Here is a 16,283-nt window from a genome sequence, read left to right as displayed (position 1 = left end):
GACATGGTCTTGATCTCTTGCCTAGGCTGGTCTCGAAATCCTGGGCTCAAGCAGCTCTCCTACCTCAGTCTCCCAAGTGCTGGAATTTCAGGCCTGAGCCACACTTGGCTCTCAGTTTTGGGAAGCAAGTGGCTCTGGCATCCATGGCCTCTGCCACATGACCACTCCCTGCCGTCTGGTACCAGAGCCCCTTCCATGGACATGAGTGCAGACCAGAGCTGGGTCGCAGCTGCAGGCCACCTCTTCCCCCAGGCCACTGCCCGCCATCCACAGAGGTCTTTTCTGCCCATGTTGCTTCTTGCCAGGCTTTTGTGTCTGCCATTGTCTGGGCTCTGAAGGATACACTCATCCATCCACCGTCCACAGCTCCAGAAAATGAAGGGAGTCCCCAGGAGCCAGCGATTCTGTGTGTAGGATTCACCCACCATCCTCAGTGGCTCTGTGGGACTGAGGTGGCTGGAGACACGTGGATGGGGTCTTGAGGGGCAGACGCCCACCAGGGTCTGCATGGATTCCTTGCCTCACAGACAGCCGGGTCCCACTTGCTTCAGGGATGAGGATGTGCGGCCCAGCGGATTCTGCCTCTGCGCCCAGGTGAGGCACAGGTCAGCACCAGCACCTGCCATGCTAACTCAGCTCCTGCACAGGCCTCCCACACCTGTGCAGAGGAAACACAGCCATAGGAGCACACCTGTCCCCACACCTGGGGGCAGGTGTACACTTCACTGCAGGCAGGTACAGGGTGATGGGTTGAGGGGAGACATACTCAGTCATGAGTCATTGCCTCCTGTTAGACCCCACTACCAGCAGGGCCCCGCACAGCGCCCGCCCCTCAGGGCCATCCCTGGAGCCTGGGGTGTACGCCATGTTCCCCAGCTGCCCCTCAGGGTTACCTCCTCCTGGAGCCTGGGTTGTGCACCACTGTTCGCAGCCACCCTGCTCTGAGCCAGGCCTGGGAGAAGCACCCAGCCTTATGTCTGTGGCGTGCACTGCCTGGGTTTCCCTGGCCACAAGATGGGCGCTCTGTGCGTCTCAGGTTGTGCATCTTTGGGTCTGTGCGGCCATCTCCGTCTTCATGTCCAGCTCACTTGGAGTTGGGCTTTCATTGACTCATTCCTGACTTATCATCCAGGGCTCACAGATGTGTGTTCCCAGCCATTTCACTAATTCCAGCCTCCGTCTTTCAGAATACAGCTGGTCCCCAACTTAGAATGGTTCCACTTAGGCTTTTTCAACTTTACGACCAGCCTGAAGCATTCAGGGTGCCCGTCAGCAAAAGGCAGGGCTGTGTCTGGATAATCCTTTGAGGTCGGAATCCACCTTCCACCTCCACCACTTCAACCCAGCTATGACAGGTTTATCAGGATGCAGCCTTGTCATGAGTAGAGGCGCTCTGTGGTTGGAGAAAAGGGCAATTTGCCTCTCAGAATGGCTGTAATTATTTTAGGTGGCGTACTGATCTGTGCTACTTAAGCAAAACCATCAGAACTTACTTTTAACAACACAGAGGTCTTGGCGGGGTAGGGCCTGTGCTATGCAGAGCTCTCCTGGGGTTGTTGTTTGCTGTTTCCCCATAGTGGTTGTCACCAGCAGGTGCCACATGGTGCCTTACTACCAGGGAGGGTGGCGGCTCCTGCCTGGGTATGGAAGGCACAGACAGCAGCGGGCTCAGAGGATCCCAGAGCATGGGTAGCATGAGGCAGGAGGGCCTGTAGCAGTGGCTTCGGGTGATTCCCAGGGCCAGATCTACCTCCAGTCTCCTCTTCCCATGTTCTGGATGGCGTCCGTCACACCCAGGAGGTCTTTTGGCATTAAACATTTTTTGTGGCTAGGCGCGGTGGCTTAGGCCTGTAATCCCAGCACTTTGGGAGACCAAGGCGGGCGGATCACAAGGTCAGGCGTTGGAGACCAGCCTGACCAACATGGCGAAACCTTGTCTCTACTAAAAATGCAAAAATTAACCAGGCATGGTGGCGCGTGCCTGGAGTCCCAGCTAGTCCGGGAGGCTGAGGCAGGAGAATCTATTGAACCTAGGAGGCGGAGGTTGTAGTGAGCCGAGATCGTGCCACTGCACTGCAGCCTGGGCGAAAGAGTGAAGTTCCGTCTCAAAAAAAAAAAAAAAAAAAAAAAAATATATATATATATATATATATGTATATATATATATATGTATGTTTTTGTTTTGTTTTGTTTCATTTTAATTTCTATATTCTTGAGTGTACTCAGTAATTCTAAAGGTATTTTATGAGGAAAGCTGGAACTCTCTTAAACTTGCCTGTGTGTGTTAAGGGATGTGGTGGGATGGTGTGAAGCTTGACCTGTTCCTAAATTTCTCCATGAAACCATCACAGTGAAGCTTCATAATTTTGTGTAACTTTTCTGTTTAGATTTTATCTGCCCCTATGTCGCATTATTGGTGTTGTCATCTTACCTTGCTGGAATCCTTTTAAAGCATTTACCCCTTTGCAGTTCAATAATTAAAATGATCTGATTTGTGGCCAGGCACAGTGGCTCATGCCTGTAATCCCAGCACATTAGGTCACCGAGGCAGGCAGACTGCTTGAGCCCAGGAGTTCAAGACCAGCCTGGGTGACATAGTGAGACCTCATCTATATAAAAAATGATAAAGTCGCTGGGCGCGGTAGCGTGCGCCTGTAGTCCCAGCTACCCAGGAGGCTGAGGTGGGAGCCCAGGGAGAAAAAAAGAAAATGTCAGTGCGGGAAATGTGTTGCTCATGAGTGTGTGGGGGGCTGTCAGTTCTGAGGTTCTCATGCGGCCTGGGAAGTGGCAGGTGTGATGTGTGGGATTGAGACATGTCCACGCACAGGAACCAATGAAAGAACTGTACAACATTTACTTTTTCAGAGGGAGGAAATGGAAAGCAAAAAATACCCCAAAGAAGGCAAGAAAGAGCAAAAGGAAGTAGAGCAGATGTGATAAACCAACCCGATCCGACGGTGGCCCAGCTCCCTCCACATCACACTAAATGTAACCGGACCAGACAGCTTCATTAAAAGGAAAAACTGTCAAGCTATCTTTTAAAAAGGCAGCCTGTTTACACAAGTACAAGAATATAGAATGGTTAAATGTGAAAAGACGGAAGATGAAAGTACCACAGTGACCAGAGAGCCGGTGCCGTGACCATGCTGGATGTGGGAGCAGCTGCAGGAGTCCCAGCAAGGTGCCTTCCTGTGGCAGGAGGAGCACCTTTCTCCACCATGTATGAACATCTGGGCAGGGGAGACCTGTTGTGTGGCCCTGACACTCGGCCCTCTTAGGCCATCCTGAAGTGCCCTGGCCGCCTCTCAGCTTCTCATTTCCTGTTGCCTTGAGGCTAATAGGGTCCTTGTAGCTGTCAAACCCCACAAGGTGTTTGTTTATGACACAGCTCCTGGGCATTGATTCTGCCATCAGCCCCTCCTCACCACTTCACTGGACTTTCTCTTCTGTGATGGGCACGTTTTTCCCTAAGTCGCCGTGTCTTCTCATGCCTCCTCTCCACAACATTTTTGTTTGAGACAGAGTCTGGAGCACAGGCTGGAACACAGTGGCGTGATCATGGCTTACTGCAGCCTCAGACTCCTGGGCTCCAGCGAGTCTCCTGCCTTACCTTCTCAAGTCTCTGGGATTCCAGGTGTGCACCACCACACCGGTGCCTAAAGAAAGCCTTTGAACACACAGAAGAGTTGCGGGGAGTCTATCGCCACCTAGCTCTGCAGGGTCTGCCAGCCTCTGTATCCCTGGACTCTGCCTGTTCCAGAAGAGCTGTGCCCGTTTTCCTGTTTCAGGTCATCAGTGCAGGGGGGCTGGGCACAGCTCTCACCAAGGCTCCGGCCACATTCTCTTCGCACAGCCAGGGGTCAGATCAGCTCTCACCAAGGCCCTGGCTGTATTCTCACCGCATAGCGAGGGATCAGATCTGCTCTCACCGAGGCTCCAGCCACATTCTCACCGCACTGCCAGGGGTCAGATCCGCTCTCACTACGGCTCCGGCCACATTCTCCGCACAGCCAGTGGTCACATCAGCTCTCACCAAGGCCCCGGCTGTATTCTCACCGCACAGCCAGGGGTCAGATCCGCTCTCACCAAGGCCCTGGCCGCATTCTCACCACACAGCCAGGGGTCAGATTCGCCCACAGCATCTCCACGTGTCTGAGAAGTGCAGGAGCAGGTGGAGGTGCTCGTGAGAGGCGAGCACACATAGGCACACAGATGCACACACAGATGGACATATGGGCACACACACACAAAGTACACATCCATAGGTGCACGCACAGGCAGGCACACGAGCACATGCCCCCCCCTGCCGCTGGATCCCAGCTATATCTGGGGGGATCCTGGAATTCCCATGTGACCTCCCCTTGTACGTGTCTTTGACCAGAACATTCTTGGTCGCATCCACTGGTAGTGAAGGCCAAGCCCGGCCGCCTGTGTCTTCAAATTCAGGAGCCATCTGAGCGCTGAGGGCAGATCCTGGGAGCTAGGGCAGTTGTCCGGGATTGTTACGAACATCAATAGTAAACAGCCTGCCCTTCTTCCTTTTCTTTCCTCCCAGCCGCCTTCTCCTGCTTCTCTCCCCTTTGCTGCCTGACCTTGGTGCTTGTGTGCAGTGGAACTTGCTGTGTGCTGGAGCTTGTGGAAAATTGGAAACCTGCGTTTCTCCTGCTTCTGATTTTAAAGACAAACAGGTTTTCCACAAATATGAAAGGCACACCTGGGAAGTCAGAGTGGGAGAAGGATTTGGAATTGGACACATGAACACGGAAGGCTTCGTTCTGCTGTATGTGGCTCCCAAGTGATGGGACAGGTGTAAGCCCCATGGCAGCACGAGGGCAGGGCGCGTGCTTCTGGTGTGTGCTGAGACAGACGCGCCGTGTGCCGTGGGCTGCAGACGCACCCGCGTGCTGAGACAGATGTGCCGTGTGCTGTGAGCTACAGACACGCCCGTGTACCGTGGGCTACAGGTGCGCCGTGGGCTACAGACACGCCCGTGTGTCGTGGGCTGCAGACGCACCCGCGTGCTGAGACAGATGTGCCGTGTGCTGTGAGCTACAGACACGCCCATGTGTCGTGGGCTGCAGACGCGCTGTATGCTTTGGACGTAGACTTCTTAAACTTCTGCGCAGCAGTGGCATTCTCTCTTAAATTTGAAATGTTTTTATTTGGCCAAATAGATGTTTATGGAAAGTTAACAAAGTTCAGTGTTCCTTCATAACAGGGAAACAGTTGAGTATTTAACCTGAGATCTGAGTTTGGCTGCAGTGGTTGTTAGAGGGATAATATCAGTAGCTGCTGAGCAGCTGTGGCTTTAAGTATCAAAGGAATAACGGTGTCATTTAAAAATACTGCATGATGTTTAAAGAGCCTAAAGCTGCAGGCTGGTATCATTTTATCTGCTCTATGTCAGGTACAGAGAGGAGACGAGGAGTGAACCAGACTTGCAGCCCAGCCACTGGTGGTTAGTGTTTCCAGAGAACCTGTTTCCCAAGAGCGGCCCTGTGGTTGCTGTCAGCCTGAGGCTGCTGTCACCCGGCCATGACTGTCCGTGGCCTGCAGTGAGTGAGCAGGCCACAGTGGATGGGTCAGAGGGACTCGCGGACGTTGATGCTGGCAGGGGCCTGACATCGTGAACCCTGTTTTCCATTGTGGCGCGGGGCCCTGCGCCTCCCTCCCAAGCAGCTGAGCACAGTCAGCCACACTGTCCGTATGAAAGGCCCTGCTTGTGTGTGTGGCCCCATGTGATGCCCTCCAGAGTGCTTGGAGGCCACTACCCCAGGGGAAATGGCCCCGTGCAATGAGGCCCCACCCACCAGTGCCACAGGCTGTCCCCAGCTCACAGTGCCAGCTCATCTCCCCAGGCATCTCATGTCACCAGAGTCCAAGGTGCCCGGCTGCCCGCCCCCCTCCCATCTTGTCAAAGGGCCTTTCCTGGCGTGAGTAGAACTGGGGCTTTCCCTAGGTTCTGCTCATCAGGTGTACAGCTGGAAGCCATGCTGGTCCCTCCCTCCACACCAAGGACTCTAATGCACAGGTGCCCAGTCACCAATGCAGGTGTGCTTGCACCCCCAACATGGCAGTTCCTCCGGCCATATGCACGTGCAGGGCGGTCCATTGTGGTAGCCTTGGGAGCTGTCTTGGTTATCTTGTGTGATTGTGATCTGTGAAGATCCAACTGAGGTCGTCGTCACCCCTTGTGGGACACATTCCAAGACCCCAGTGGATGCCTGAAACCGCGATAGTGCTGAACCCTGTATATACTGTTTTCCCCTCTGGGAACACATGTCTGATCAAATTTAACTTACAAGTTAGGAACAGTAGAGACTAAAGACATTTGTGAATCAAACGGAATGATTGTAAGGGTGCACTGTGATAAATAAACATTGTGAGGCTGACGACTGTAAGGGTGCACTATGATAAATACCCTGTGAAGCTGGTCTCTTTCTCTTGCAGTCTTACCGCTCTGTGTGCATCTAGTTTTAGACCTTGGTTGAACACAAGTAACTGAAACCAGGGAAAGCAAAGCCGAGTGGGGGCAGCCGCTAGAAGGGAGAGGCAGCCTCAGGGCACACTGTGGGGCCTCGGCAGTTAGGGACCCTGCAAACTCCACACGCCAGTTGTTTGGCAGCACAGCAGAGCACCCGGAAGGGGCACATGCCTGTGACAGGAGTGAGATGTGGTGGAAAGAGGCGCTTAAAATTATTGAGGACAAGATGGATTATTCAGTATTTAATGCTAACAGCTGGCTCTCCATTTTGATGTGAAGGGGTAAGCTAGATTTTATTTTTTATTATTTTATTTTTTACCTTTAGGCTCTCCTGGACTGGGCTAGATTTTGTATACACGCATTTCAGGTGGAGGTCTAAAAAAACTGTTCGGAGCGTATAAAGAAAAATAGAGGCCGGGCGCGGTGGCTCAAGCCTGTAATCCCAGCACTTTGGGAGGCTGAGACGGGTGGATCACGAGGTCAGGAGGTCGAGACCATCCTGGCTAACACAATGAAACCCCGTCTCTACTAAAAAATACAAAAAACTAGCCGGGCGCGGTGGCGGGCGCCTGTAGTCCCAGCTACTCGGGAGGCTGAGGCAGGAGAATGGCGTGAACCTGGGAGGCGGAGCTTGCAGTGAGCTGAGATGCGGCCACTGCACTCCAGCCTGGGTGGCAGAGCGAGACTCGTCTCAAAAAAAAAAAAAAAAAAACAAAGAAAAATAGAATATATTTGTAATCTTGGAATAAGGAAGGACTGTGTTTCCAAAATAGAAAAAATAGATAAATAAATAAATAAATAAAAAGATTGGAATATCTGATTTTTTAAAATTTATTTTTATTTTTTTATTTTTGAGACAGTCTTACTCTGTCGCCTAGGCTGTAGTGCAGTGGTGTGATCTCAGCTCACTGCAACCTCTGCCTCCCGGGTTCAAGCAATTCTGCCTCAGCCTCCCGAGTAGCTGGGATTACAGGTGTGTGCCACCACGCCCAGCTAATTTTTGTATTTTTAATAGAAATGGGATTTCACTATGTTGGTAAGGCTGTTCTTGAACTCTTCACCTAGTGATCCACCTGCCTCGGCCTCCCAAAGTGCTGGGATTAAAGGCATTAGCCACTGCGCCCGGCCTGTCTGATTTCATAGAAATGAAAAACTTTTGTTGGACCAAAATCAACACGAGCAATGTTGAAAAGAAAAATGATGTTTAGGCCGGGCGCGGTGGCTCACGCCTGTAATCCCAGCACTTTGGGAGGCCGAGGCGGGCGGATCACAAGGTCAGGAGATTGAGACCACGGTGAAACACCGTCTCTACTAAAAATACAAAAAATTAGCCGGGCGCGGTTGTGGGCGCCTGTAGTCCCAGCTACTCGGGAGGCTGAGGCAGGAGAATGGCGTGAACCCGGGAGGCGGAGCTTGCAGTGAGCCGAGATCGCGCCACTGCACTCCAGCCTGGGCGACAGAGCGAGACTCCGTCTCAAAAAAAAAAAAAAAAAAAAAAAATGATGTTTAGGGAGAAAATGTTTTTCACATATATAACCAGAAATTAATAACAAGTCTATTTAAAGACTTCTTTAAATCACCAAGAAACTCATAATCCACTCCATAGAAAATGGCAAACCATATGAACAGATAAAGACGAAGAAGTTTAAATGACACATACCCTAAACTGCCAATGTGACCATTAATCAGGGAAATGCAGATTGAAACAAGGTGTCATTTCCTGGCTAATTTTGTGGTAACAAGATGAGGTAAATTGTCCCAGGAGCTGAGGAGGAACCGCTGCTCTAGGTAGGGGAACAGGAGGTGGCACCACCCACACACACTATCACATATCGGCCCTGACATCAGTCCCGTGGCCGTACTTGGACTTGGGCACAGGTGCAGAGACGTCTGAGCTGAAGCCCAAGGGCCTCGTCCTGATCATCGTCCTGTCCTCTCCTGACGTGCACTTCGGAATGAGCAGAACATCTGCGTCCCATTTCTAGTGCCGTGCATGGAAAACAAACCCAAGTGATCATGTGTGGATGCTCTGTGTGTGCACCAAAGCCTCCGCCTAAAATCAGGGGAGAGATCTGGCTTTAATGCACCCTGTTGGAAAGGACAGAGGGACGAGAGGACAGGTGGAGATGCTAGTCTTTTATCCATGCTCCATGTTTTAAATTAATACATTGAGATATTCAGATAATATGAAAATGTGGAATAAGATGAGAGACTTTTGGCAGGCTGTCACTAACGTGCCCTGCTTGCTTGTTCGCAGGTATGGATCCTGGCGGGAGCCAGTCAACCCCTATTATGTCAATGCCGGCTACGCCCTGGCCCCAGCCACCAGTGCCAACGACAGCGAGCAGCAGAGCTTGTCCAGTGATGCAGACACCCTGTCCCTCACAGACAGCAGCGTGTAAGTCCTGCCCCAGACACCCTGTCCCTCACAGACAGCAGCGTGTAAGTCCCGCCCCGGATCCCCTGTCCCTCGTGGACAGCAGTGTGTAAGTCCTGCCCTGGACACCCTGTTCCTCGCAGATGACAGCATGTAAGTCCCACCCTGCTGCAGAGCGCAGCTAGCTGAGGGGACTTCGTGCTGACCCAGCGATGCCTGGGCTTTGTCTTCAGGGAAAGCGTTTCCTGCCCCCCCAGGTCTCAGTGAGAGTGCATCTGACACGCAGCAGGCTGCACTGCAGAGGCTGTCCTCCAGGCAGCACAAGTGAGGGCTCAGCTTTGTGTCGATTGCTTCTCTCTGTGACCAGGGCTGCTGGGACCTCCCCACGAGGAAGGATTGAGGGTGAACCTAAGACAGTCTGTAGGCTCCCCAGGCTAGAGTTTGGTCTTTGGTTTTCAGAGTCTGGGGTTTCAGCTTAAAAGACAGGCACAGGCCAGCTGTCTCACCACTGGCTGTGGTGAGTGATGTGGTCCCCAACGCTGGTGCAGTACAGGGTCCTGTCTTGTCCCTGTCACCCACTTGGCAAGGGGCTGGGAGCAGGAGTGAGGGAAGGTTCTGTGGTTGTACTAAGGCCAGGGCCTCAGTGGCCCAGGGACGGCCTGAGGGTTTGTTCAAGGGCCCTGAACAAAATCGCTTACACATGTGTGACCCTTGAGGTGACAGGCGGAAGCTTATTCTTTCATTGTCCAGGGAAACCCCATGTGTAAGAACGTGCTTGCTTTATGACCTCTTCCCCTGTGCTTCGCAGCTGGGTTTTTGGGGCCTATGTACACCCCACCCTTCGGAGTTGCTGAGGCTACAAGCATGCGCCACCACACCCGGCTAGTGATTATTATTTTTGTGGAGACGAGGCCTTACTGTGCAGTGTCGAACTCCTGGGCTCAAACAGTGCACCCAGTTTAGCCTCACGAGTGCTGGGATTACAGGCATGAGCTACTGTGCCTGGCTGGTTTGTTCTTTTCATTTGTCTATCTTTAAACATTTTTCCAAAACCTGAATTTCAGATGAGCAGAACAAGTTGTCAGATTTTATTTCTGAACCAAATTCAGCCAGCCCACATTGCCATAGGTCTTGGCCCCTTCGTTTTTCCCCAGGTAACTGTGGTGGTGCAGGGGCAGCTCCCTGCCCCTTCCCGGCAGAGCTGCTCTGTGTGGCTTCTCCTGGTTTCTTTCATCCTCTTTTAATTTTGAATCTTCAAAATAAAATGTTGACTTGCTTTTAGCAGCACCTCACTTGAAGTTATTGGAGTTGAAGCAGTGCCTGCCATGGCCCTGAAGCCTTGGGCCAGATGGTTGGGTGCAGAGCAGCCCACAGAGCGCCTGAGCAGACCACGCATCCTAGCATCTGGTTTCCCTCTTCCCCAAAACTGCGTTACTACAACAAAAATTAACCTGCCAACTCAGTTTTCTCAAAAAGTCTCCTAATTCTCTCTAAGAAAAGGGACATATGTTTCCTAAAGGGAGGACCTAAAATAAATAGATGTTTTTTTTCCTCGATATTCTGTTCATCTTGGTTTGTACTGAAGTGTTTAACAATTTGGCATGTAAAATTGCTACACATACTTGAAAGTACATCAGAGGTAAAAAGTGGACAGGTGAAGAGCATCATTCCGGTGGGGCAGCTGGGCTCTGCTTTTGTGCTGGGGGCGAGCTCACAACTGTTCCACATGGCGCTCCAGAGGCTGTGGGCTGTGGACACAGATGTGGGGACAGTGCCTTATCCACAGAGGCCTGTGAAATTTCCCCATCCAAGTGTCACATCTGGGAAACCAGTAGAGTGGTGGCTTCAGGGCCCTTGAACAAACCCCCGAGGCAAGTGTTAGGTGAGTTGTAGATTCGCTTGTTCCTGACGCCCACCGTGACCAAGCCAGACCTGGACTTGGCTCACCATTGCCCACAGCACTTAGTGGTGCTGTGACAGCTGAGGATGCCTCAGGAGGTGCCGTGTCTGCCATGCAGCCCTGGGTTGGGCGCTCTCTCACGTTGCCCTGTGTCTCCTGGCAGCTCTGGGAGGCCCCTGGGTGCGGCACGGATCCGTGGAGCTGCCATGCTTTTGAAGGCGGCTTTTCCTTTCTTTCTTTTCTTCCTTTTCTTCCTTCCTTTCTTTCTTTCTTTCTTTTCTTTCTTTTCTTTCCTTTCTTTTTTCTTTTTTGAAACAGAGTCTCGCTGTGTCGCCCAGGCTGGAGTGCAGTGGCGCAATCTCAGCTCTCTGCAAGCTCTGCTTCCCTGGTTCACACCATTCTCCTGCCTCAGCCTCCTGAGTAGTGCTCCCAAAGTGCTGGGATACAGGCGCCCGCCACCACACTCACCTAATTTTTTGTATTTTTAGTAGACAGGGTTTCACATGTTAGCCACGATGGTCTCAATCTCCTGACCTCTTGATCCGCCCATCTCAGCCTCCCAAAGTGCTGGGATTACAGGCGTGAGCTACTGCACCTGGCCCGAAGGCAGCTTTTCTAATAGCGGGGAGAGGGCGAGGGCTTTCTTGAAGGATGGTTGTGAGTGAGTTATCTTAACCCTGGGGTCATTTTTCAAACCATGTATAATTTGACTTATGTGTTTTTTATGATCTTCTAAAGGGTTCATAAAGAAAACATGTTGTGGGCCGGGCGTGGTGGCTCATGCCTGTAATCCCAGCACTTTGGGAGGCCGAGGCGGGCGAATCACGAGGTCAGGAGATCGAGACCATCCTGGCTAACACAATGAAACACCGTCTCTACTAAAAATACAAAAAACTAGCCGGGCGTGGTGGCGGGCGCCTGTAGTCCCAGCTACCCGGGAGGCTGAGGCAGGAGAATGGTGTGAACCTGGGAGGCAGAGCTTGCAGTGAGCCGAGATCGCGCCACTGCATTCCAGCCTGGGCAATAGAGCGAGAGACTCCGTCTCAAAAAAAAAAAAAAAAAACCTGTTGCGAAAGAGCTACCTTGTGCCTCCCTCAGAGACGACACTGCCCTGCCAGCTCCTGGAGAGAAGCAGAGTGTGCAGCCTTGGCATCTCTTACCTTTCCGTGGGGCGCTGGTTGTCCTGGCTGCTCACTGTGCAAACCTTGAAATGTTTTTGGTCCATTTAGCAATGCCCTCCAAGGCAGGCACCCTCCACCATGGTCTAGGCCACAAGCAGGGACCAGTAAACGTTTCCCATGCAGGGCTGGCAGTGAATATGTGAGACTTTGCAGCCACATGCAGTCCCTGTCACAGATTCTTCCCCTACCCTTTAAAAGTGTGTAGAAATCACTCTCAGCTGTCAGGCCCTAAAGAACAGGCAGGCACAAGGAGGCTTTATGGAGGTGCCCAGTAAACACCAGCTGGGAGGGTGCGTGTCTGGGCACCTGGGCTTTACCGTCACATGTGAACCTTTGTGTGTACATGAGTGTGCACGTGTTCCCCTGCACACATATGGGTGCCTGCATCACCCGTGTGCACGTGTCTCGGTGGTGGCTCACGGGTGTCATCACCATTGCCTGCTGACTGGCGGTCGGGGCCGGCAGCCCTACTGGCACGGTGCTGGCCCTCCTGCTCCTCTCTGAGTTAACGGCTGCCTCTTTCTCCTGGACAGGGATGGGATCCCTCCGTACAGGATCCGTAAGCAGCACCGCAGGGAGATGCAGGAGAGCGTGCAGGTCAACGGGCGGGTGCCCCTACCTCACATTCCCGTAAGTACTGGTTCTGCGGCCCTCAGCCCATCGTCCTTCCCGCTCAGCGTGGGCCTGGCGCGCGGGAAAGGCACTTGCCAGACTTCCCACGAGCCGGGCTTACCTCTAGGCGTAAGCGTGTGATCCCAGAAACATCTGCACGTGGCCAGTCCCTGAGGGTGGCCGGGGACATCAAGTCTCAGGCAGCATTTAGGGACCAGAGGGAGCTGTTCATTCAAGAGGGCCCCCACGCCCTGAGGCCACACCCTCCCTGGTGGTAGGAAGTGTCTTGCCTTGTGCAGTTGGGTGCTTCCCCTCAAGGGGAGAACTCTGAGCCTTTCTCATGACTCAGAGCCCAGACCTGGCCCCTGCACAGCACTTGGGGAAAACTTGGTGTTTTTGTGGCTGAACGAGGGTCACCTCTGGGTGAACATCTTGATTTTAAAGCTGCCTCGGCTTTCACTTTTGAATAGAATAATGGTGCCTTTGCCCAGTCTCGGGCATGGGGGCTTGGCTGGTCATCAGGTCACAGAGCTGAGTGCCGGCTGGAGCCCAGCACAGCCTGACTCTGTCTCCAGAGCACTCCTGTGTTGATGAACAGATTAATGATCTGTCCTTATTTTGATGGGTTGACTGAACAGGAAGGATGTTTATGAGAAGGTGAGAAAAGCAGTGTTTTTTTGTTTTTTTGTTTCTTTTTTTGAGACAGGAGTTTTGCTCTCACTGTAAGCTATGCCTCCTGGGTTCACATCATTCTCCTGCCTCAACCTCCTGAGTAGCTGGGACTACAGGCGCCCGCCACCACACCCGGCTACTTTTTTTGTATTTTTAGTAGAGATGGGGTTTCATCGTATTAGCCAGGGTGATCTCAATCTCCTGACCTCGTGATCCGCCCATCTTGGCCTCCCAAAGGGCTGGGATTACAGGTGTGAGCCACCACACCCAGCCTCAACTGTGGGTTGTTCTCAACCCACTGTTAGCTGCGGTGTCTGAGGGTGAACCACGTGACCATATGAGTGTCTGTGCAGGGAAGTAGGCATTTTGAGAGCATTGACAACATTGACATTGAAATCTTGGTCAGGATTTCTTAGCCTTTTAGCTTTTCTGCAGACATCAGTTTCCAAGTCAGGAATTTCTTTATGGTTGAAAAGAAAGGATGTTGGTTTGTTCTCACTTCTGAGAAGATGCCAGCCAACCCTTGACTCAGGTTTGGCTAAAACTAGGCGCTCATGGTGTCTACTTAACAAAAAGCAGATGATATTGTAGGCCATGTGTGGGTGCGTGCGTGTGTGCGTGTGCTCTGGAAGGTCTGGGGCCCTGCCTGCCAGGCATGGCCGAAAGCTATCATGAGGTCACAGCCCAAGTCGACGGCTCCTGCACAGCCACCGGCCTCTGATTTTCAAGTCACAGATCCCAAACGTCCAGAACCCGCAGAGCCGCCCTGATGAAGGAGGCCCGAGAGACAAGACAGCTGAGCGACCACAGGCCCAGGCCAGCCCTGTGTGCCCCTGAGGATGGGGCTTGAGTGGGCTGAGACCTGTGGAAGGCTTCTGTCCACAGGGGTGCCCCGATTTTGGGGTGCTGGTCAGAATCTTCATGTGTAGAAAGTGCGTGTCACGGACTCTGAATGAGGGGGCGTCAGGCAGACAACCTCCCCTTGGAAGGGTCAGGAAGGACAAAAGCTGAGGAGTGCGTTGGTGCCTGGAACGTGGACCTGGAAAGACCTCTCAGGATGCAACACAGAGAAAAGAGGAGGCCGATGGCGAGTCCCTGGTGTCATCAGAACCTTCCAGAACCGAGGGAAGCACAGAGCCCTCAGGTCCTGGAGGGTCACAGTTGAGTCACCGGGAAGATGAAGCCATCAGAGTCAGCAGGCACAGTCAGGAGCAGGCCCTGCCACATGCCGCACTACCAGAGGGCCCTTGTGTGGTGGGGTGGGGGCCACTGTGCGTTTCTGTGTGAACAGCCTGCAGCAAACGACCTCATCAGAGGCTCTGTAGGAACCTGGATCGAGTCCATGTGGCCTGTCAGGCGGGGCTGTGGTTGGAACCTTCGGTGGGCAGTCCCTCAGCCAGAGGCCCAAGTGAGAAACCCACAGCACGAGCACAGCTGCCCGGGGCCTGCTGACTGCTGCTACTGGGAAATTGCACCTGAGGATGGTGGTGAGCCGAGGCAGGGAGGCCCAGGAAGCCGATGGGCTAGCAGGACGTGCCATGGCTGCACCGCCCGCTTCTGCTCTGTTGAGGGCCTTGCTTTTGCGAAAGCTATGCTGTTTCTCTGGTGGGTCCATGGCTCTGCAGCAGGCACAGCAGGATGGGAGCAGCTTAGATGCTCATAGGAGCAGAACCCTGTTGTGGCTGCACCCATGGATGTCCAGGCTGCATGCCCCGTGTGAGACTTTTTAACACCTGACCATGAGAGGTGGAGCAGGTTCATCCCGAAACCCCCTGGCCCCAGCTGTCCGTGGAAAAATTGTCTTCCATGAAACTGGTCCCTGGTGCCGAAAGGTTGGGGGCCGTGGCTTTGCCGCATCTGGTCCCAGAATCCCTGGGGATCTTTGGCCTTTGTAATTACTTTGAAGTTTCACGTTTTCATTTACTTGGCTTTTTCCTTTATGGTATTTTTTTCTGTTCCTCCAAAGCTGGAGAGGTTGCCATTCTCGTAAATGTGATGACTCTGACAGTTTTGCTGTTCTCAGAACCGTGGTGACGCAGCCTGCAGGGCCACCTGGAGTCTTTTTATGGAACTCGCGTGGCGGCCTGAGTGCTCCTCTTGGCCCCTCAGCTGTGCTGCTCTCTGGAGTCTTATTTTTTATTTTTATTTTTATTTATTTATTTTTTTTTTGAGACGGAGTCTCCCTCTGTCGCCCAGGCTGGAGTGCAGGGGTGTGATCCCTGCTCACTGCAAGCTCCGCATCCCGGGTTCACGCCATTTTCCTGCCTCAGCCTCCTGAGTAGCTGGGACTACAGGCGCCCGCAACCACGCCCGGCTAATTTTTTTGTATTTTTAGTAGAGACGGGGTTTCAATGTGTTAGCCAGGATGGTCTTGATCTCCTGACCTCGTGGTCCACCCACCTCGGCCTCCCAAAGTGCTGGGATTACAGGCGTGAGCTACTGTGCCCGGCCCCCCTTGGAGTCTTTTTATGGAGCTTGCGTGGCGGCCTGAGCACTCCTCTTGGCCCCTCAGCCGTGCTGCTGTCTGGGCCTGATGATGGGCTTTTCGTCCTGCTCTTGGTCTCTGTGGTGCTGACTGTTCAGACCATGAGTGCTCCTGTCTGTGCCTCTGGCTATCTGCAGACACAGCAGCTGTGGTCCCTGCAGTACTGGCAGCTCCCAGTCCTGTGTGTGCCACTCCCGCCTTTGCGCCTTGCCCAGCACTGGGCACGGAAAAGCCAGCATGGCCCCCCAGCCACCCAGCCTCCGGGGCCCGGCTGCAGCGGGAAAGGGTGGCTTGTTAGTTCCTTGCCATCTGTATGGATGCCCTGCTGTCCACACATCTGGACACACCGGCCCATGTCCCTGCTGGTGCCAGCCCCAGCCTTCCTCATCATCTTCTAGAAGCACTGGATATTCATCCTTGGCTCCGGGACAGACCCTTCCCGACACTGGGCACGGCCGAGACTCCAGCAGTGACTTCTCCCAGCTCTGAGACATCACCCAGTGCCCTGGGCGTGCCCTTGGCCCCTTCATACTCCCATGTTCCCTGAAGTGAAGCCTGTGGTTCCAGGCCCA

General features: G+C 53.1%; 1 protein-coding gene across 24 annotated transcripts in view; it reads left to right on the top strand.

Annotated features, from left to right (window-relative positions):
- AXIN1 (axin 1) overlaps window positions 1-16,283 on the top strand; it is a 76,703-nt gene that overhangs the window by 39,655 nt on the left and 20,765 nt on the right. For 13 of the 24 annotated variants that reach the window (XM_074028344.1, XM_074028340.1, XM_045382483.3 and 10 more), the window contains 2 exons: window positions 8,742-8,882; window positions 12,476-12,572. In XM_074028344.1, coding sequence (XP_073884445.1) covers window positions 8,742-8,882; window positions 12,476-12,572 — 238 coding nt within the window. Of the gene's footprint in view, window positions 1-2,865; window positions 3,635-3,682; window positions 6,766-8,741; window positions 8,927-12,475; window positions 12,573-16,283 lie in introns of those variants that run through there. The other 11 variants (XM_074028347.1, XM_074028346.1, XM_074028355.1 and 8 more) reach the window with 9 other exon arrangements.

Source organism: Macaca fascicularis, chromosome 20 (assembly GCF_037993035.2).
Source record: "Macaca fascicularis isolate 582-1 chromosome 20, T2T-MFA8v1.1".
NCBI classification, from domain to species: Eukaryota; Metazoa; Chordata; class Mammalia; order Primates; family Cercopithecidae; genus Macaca; species Macaca fascicularis.
This window is presented reverse-complemented; position numbering and strand designations above follow the sequence as displayed.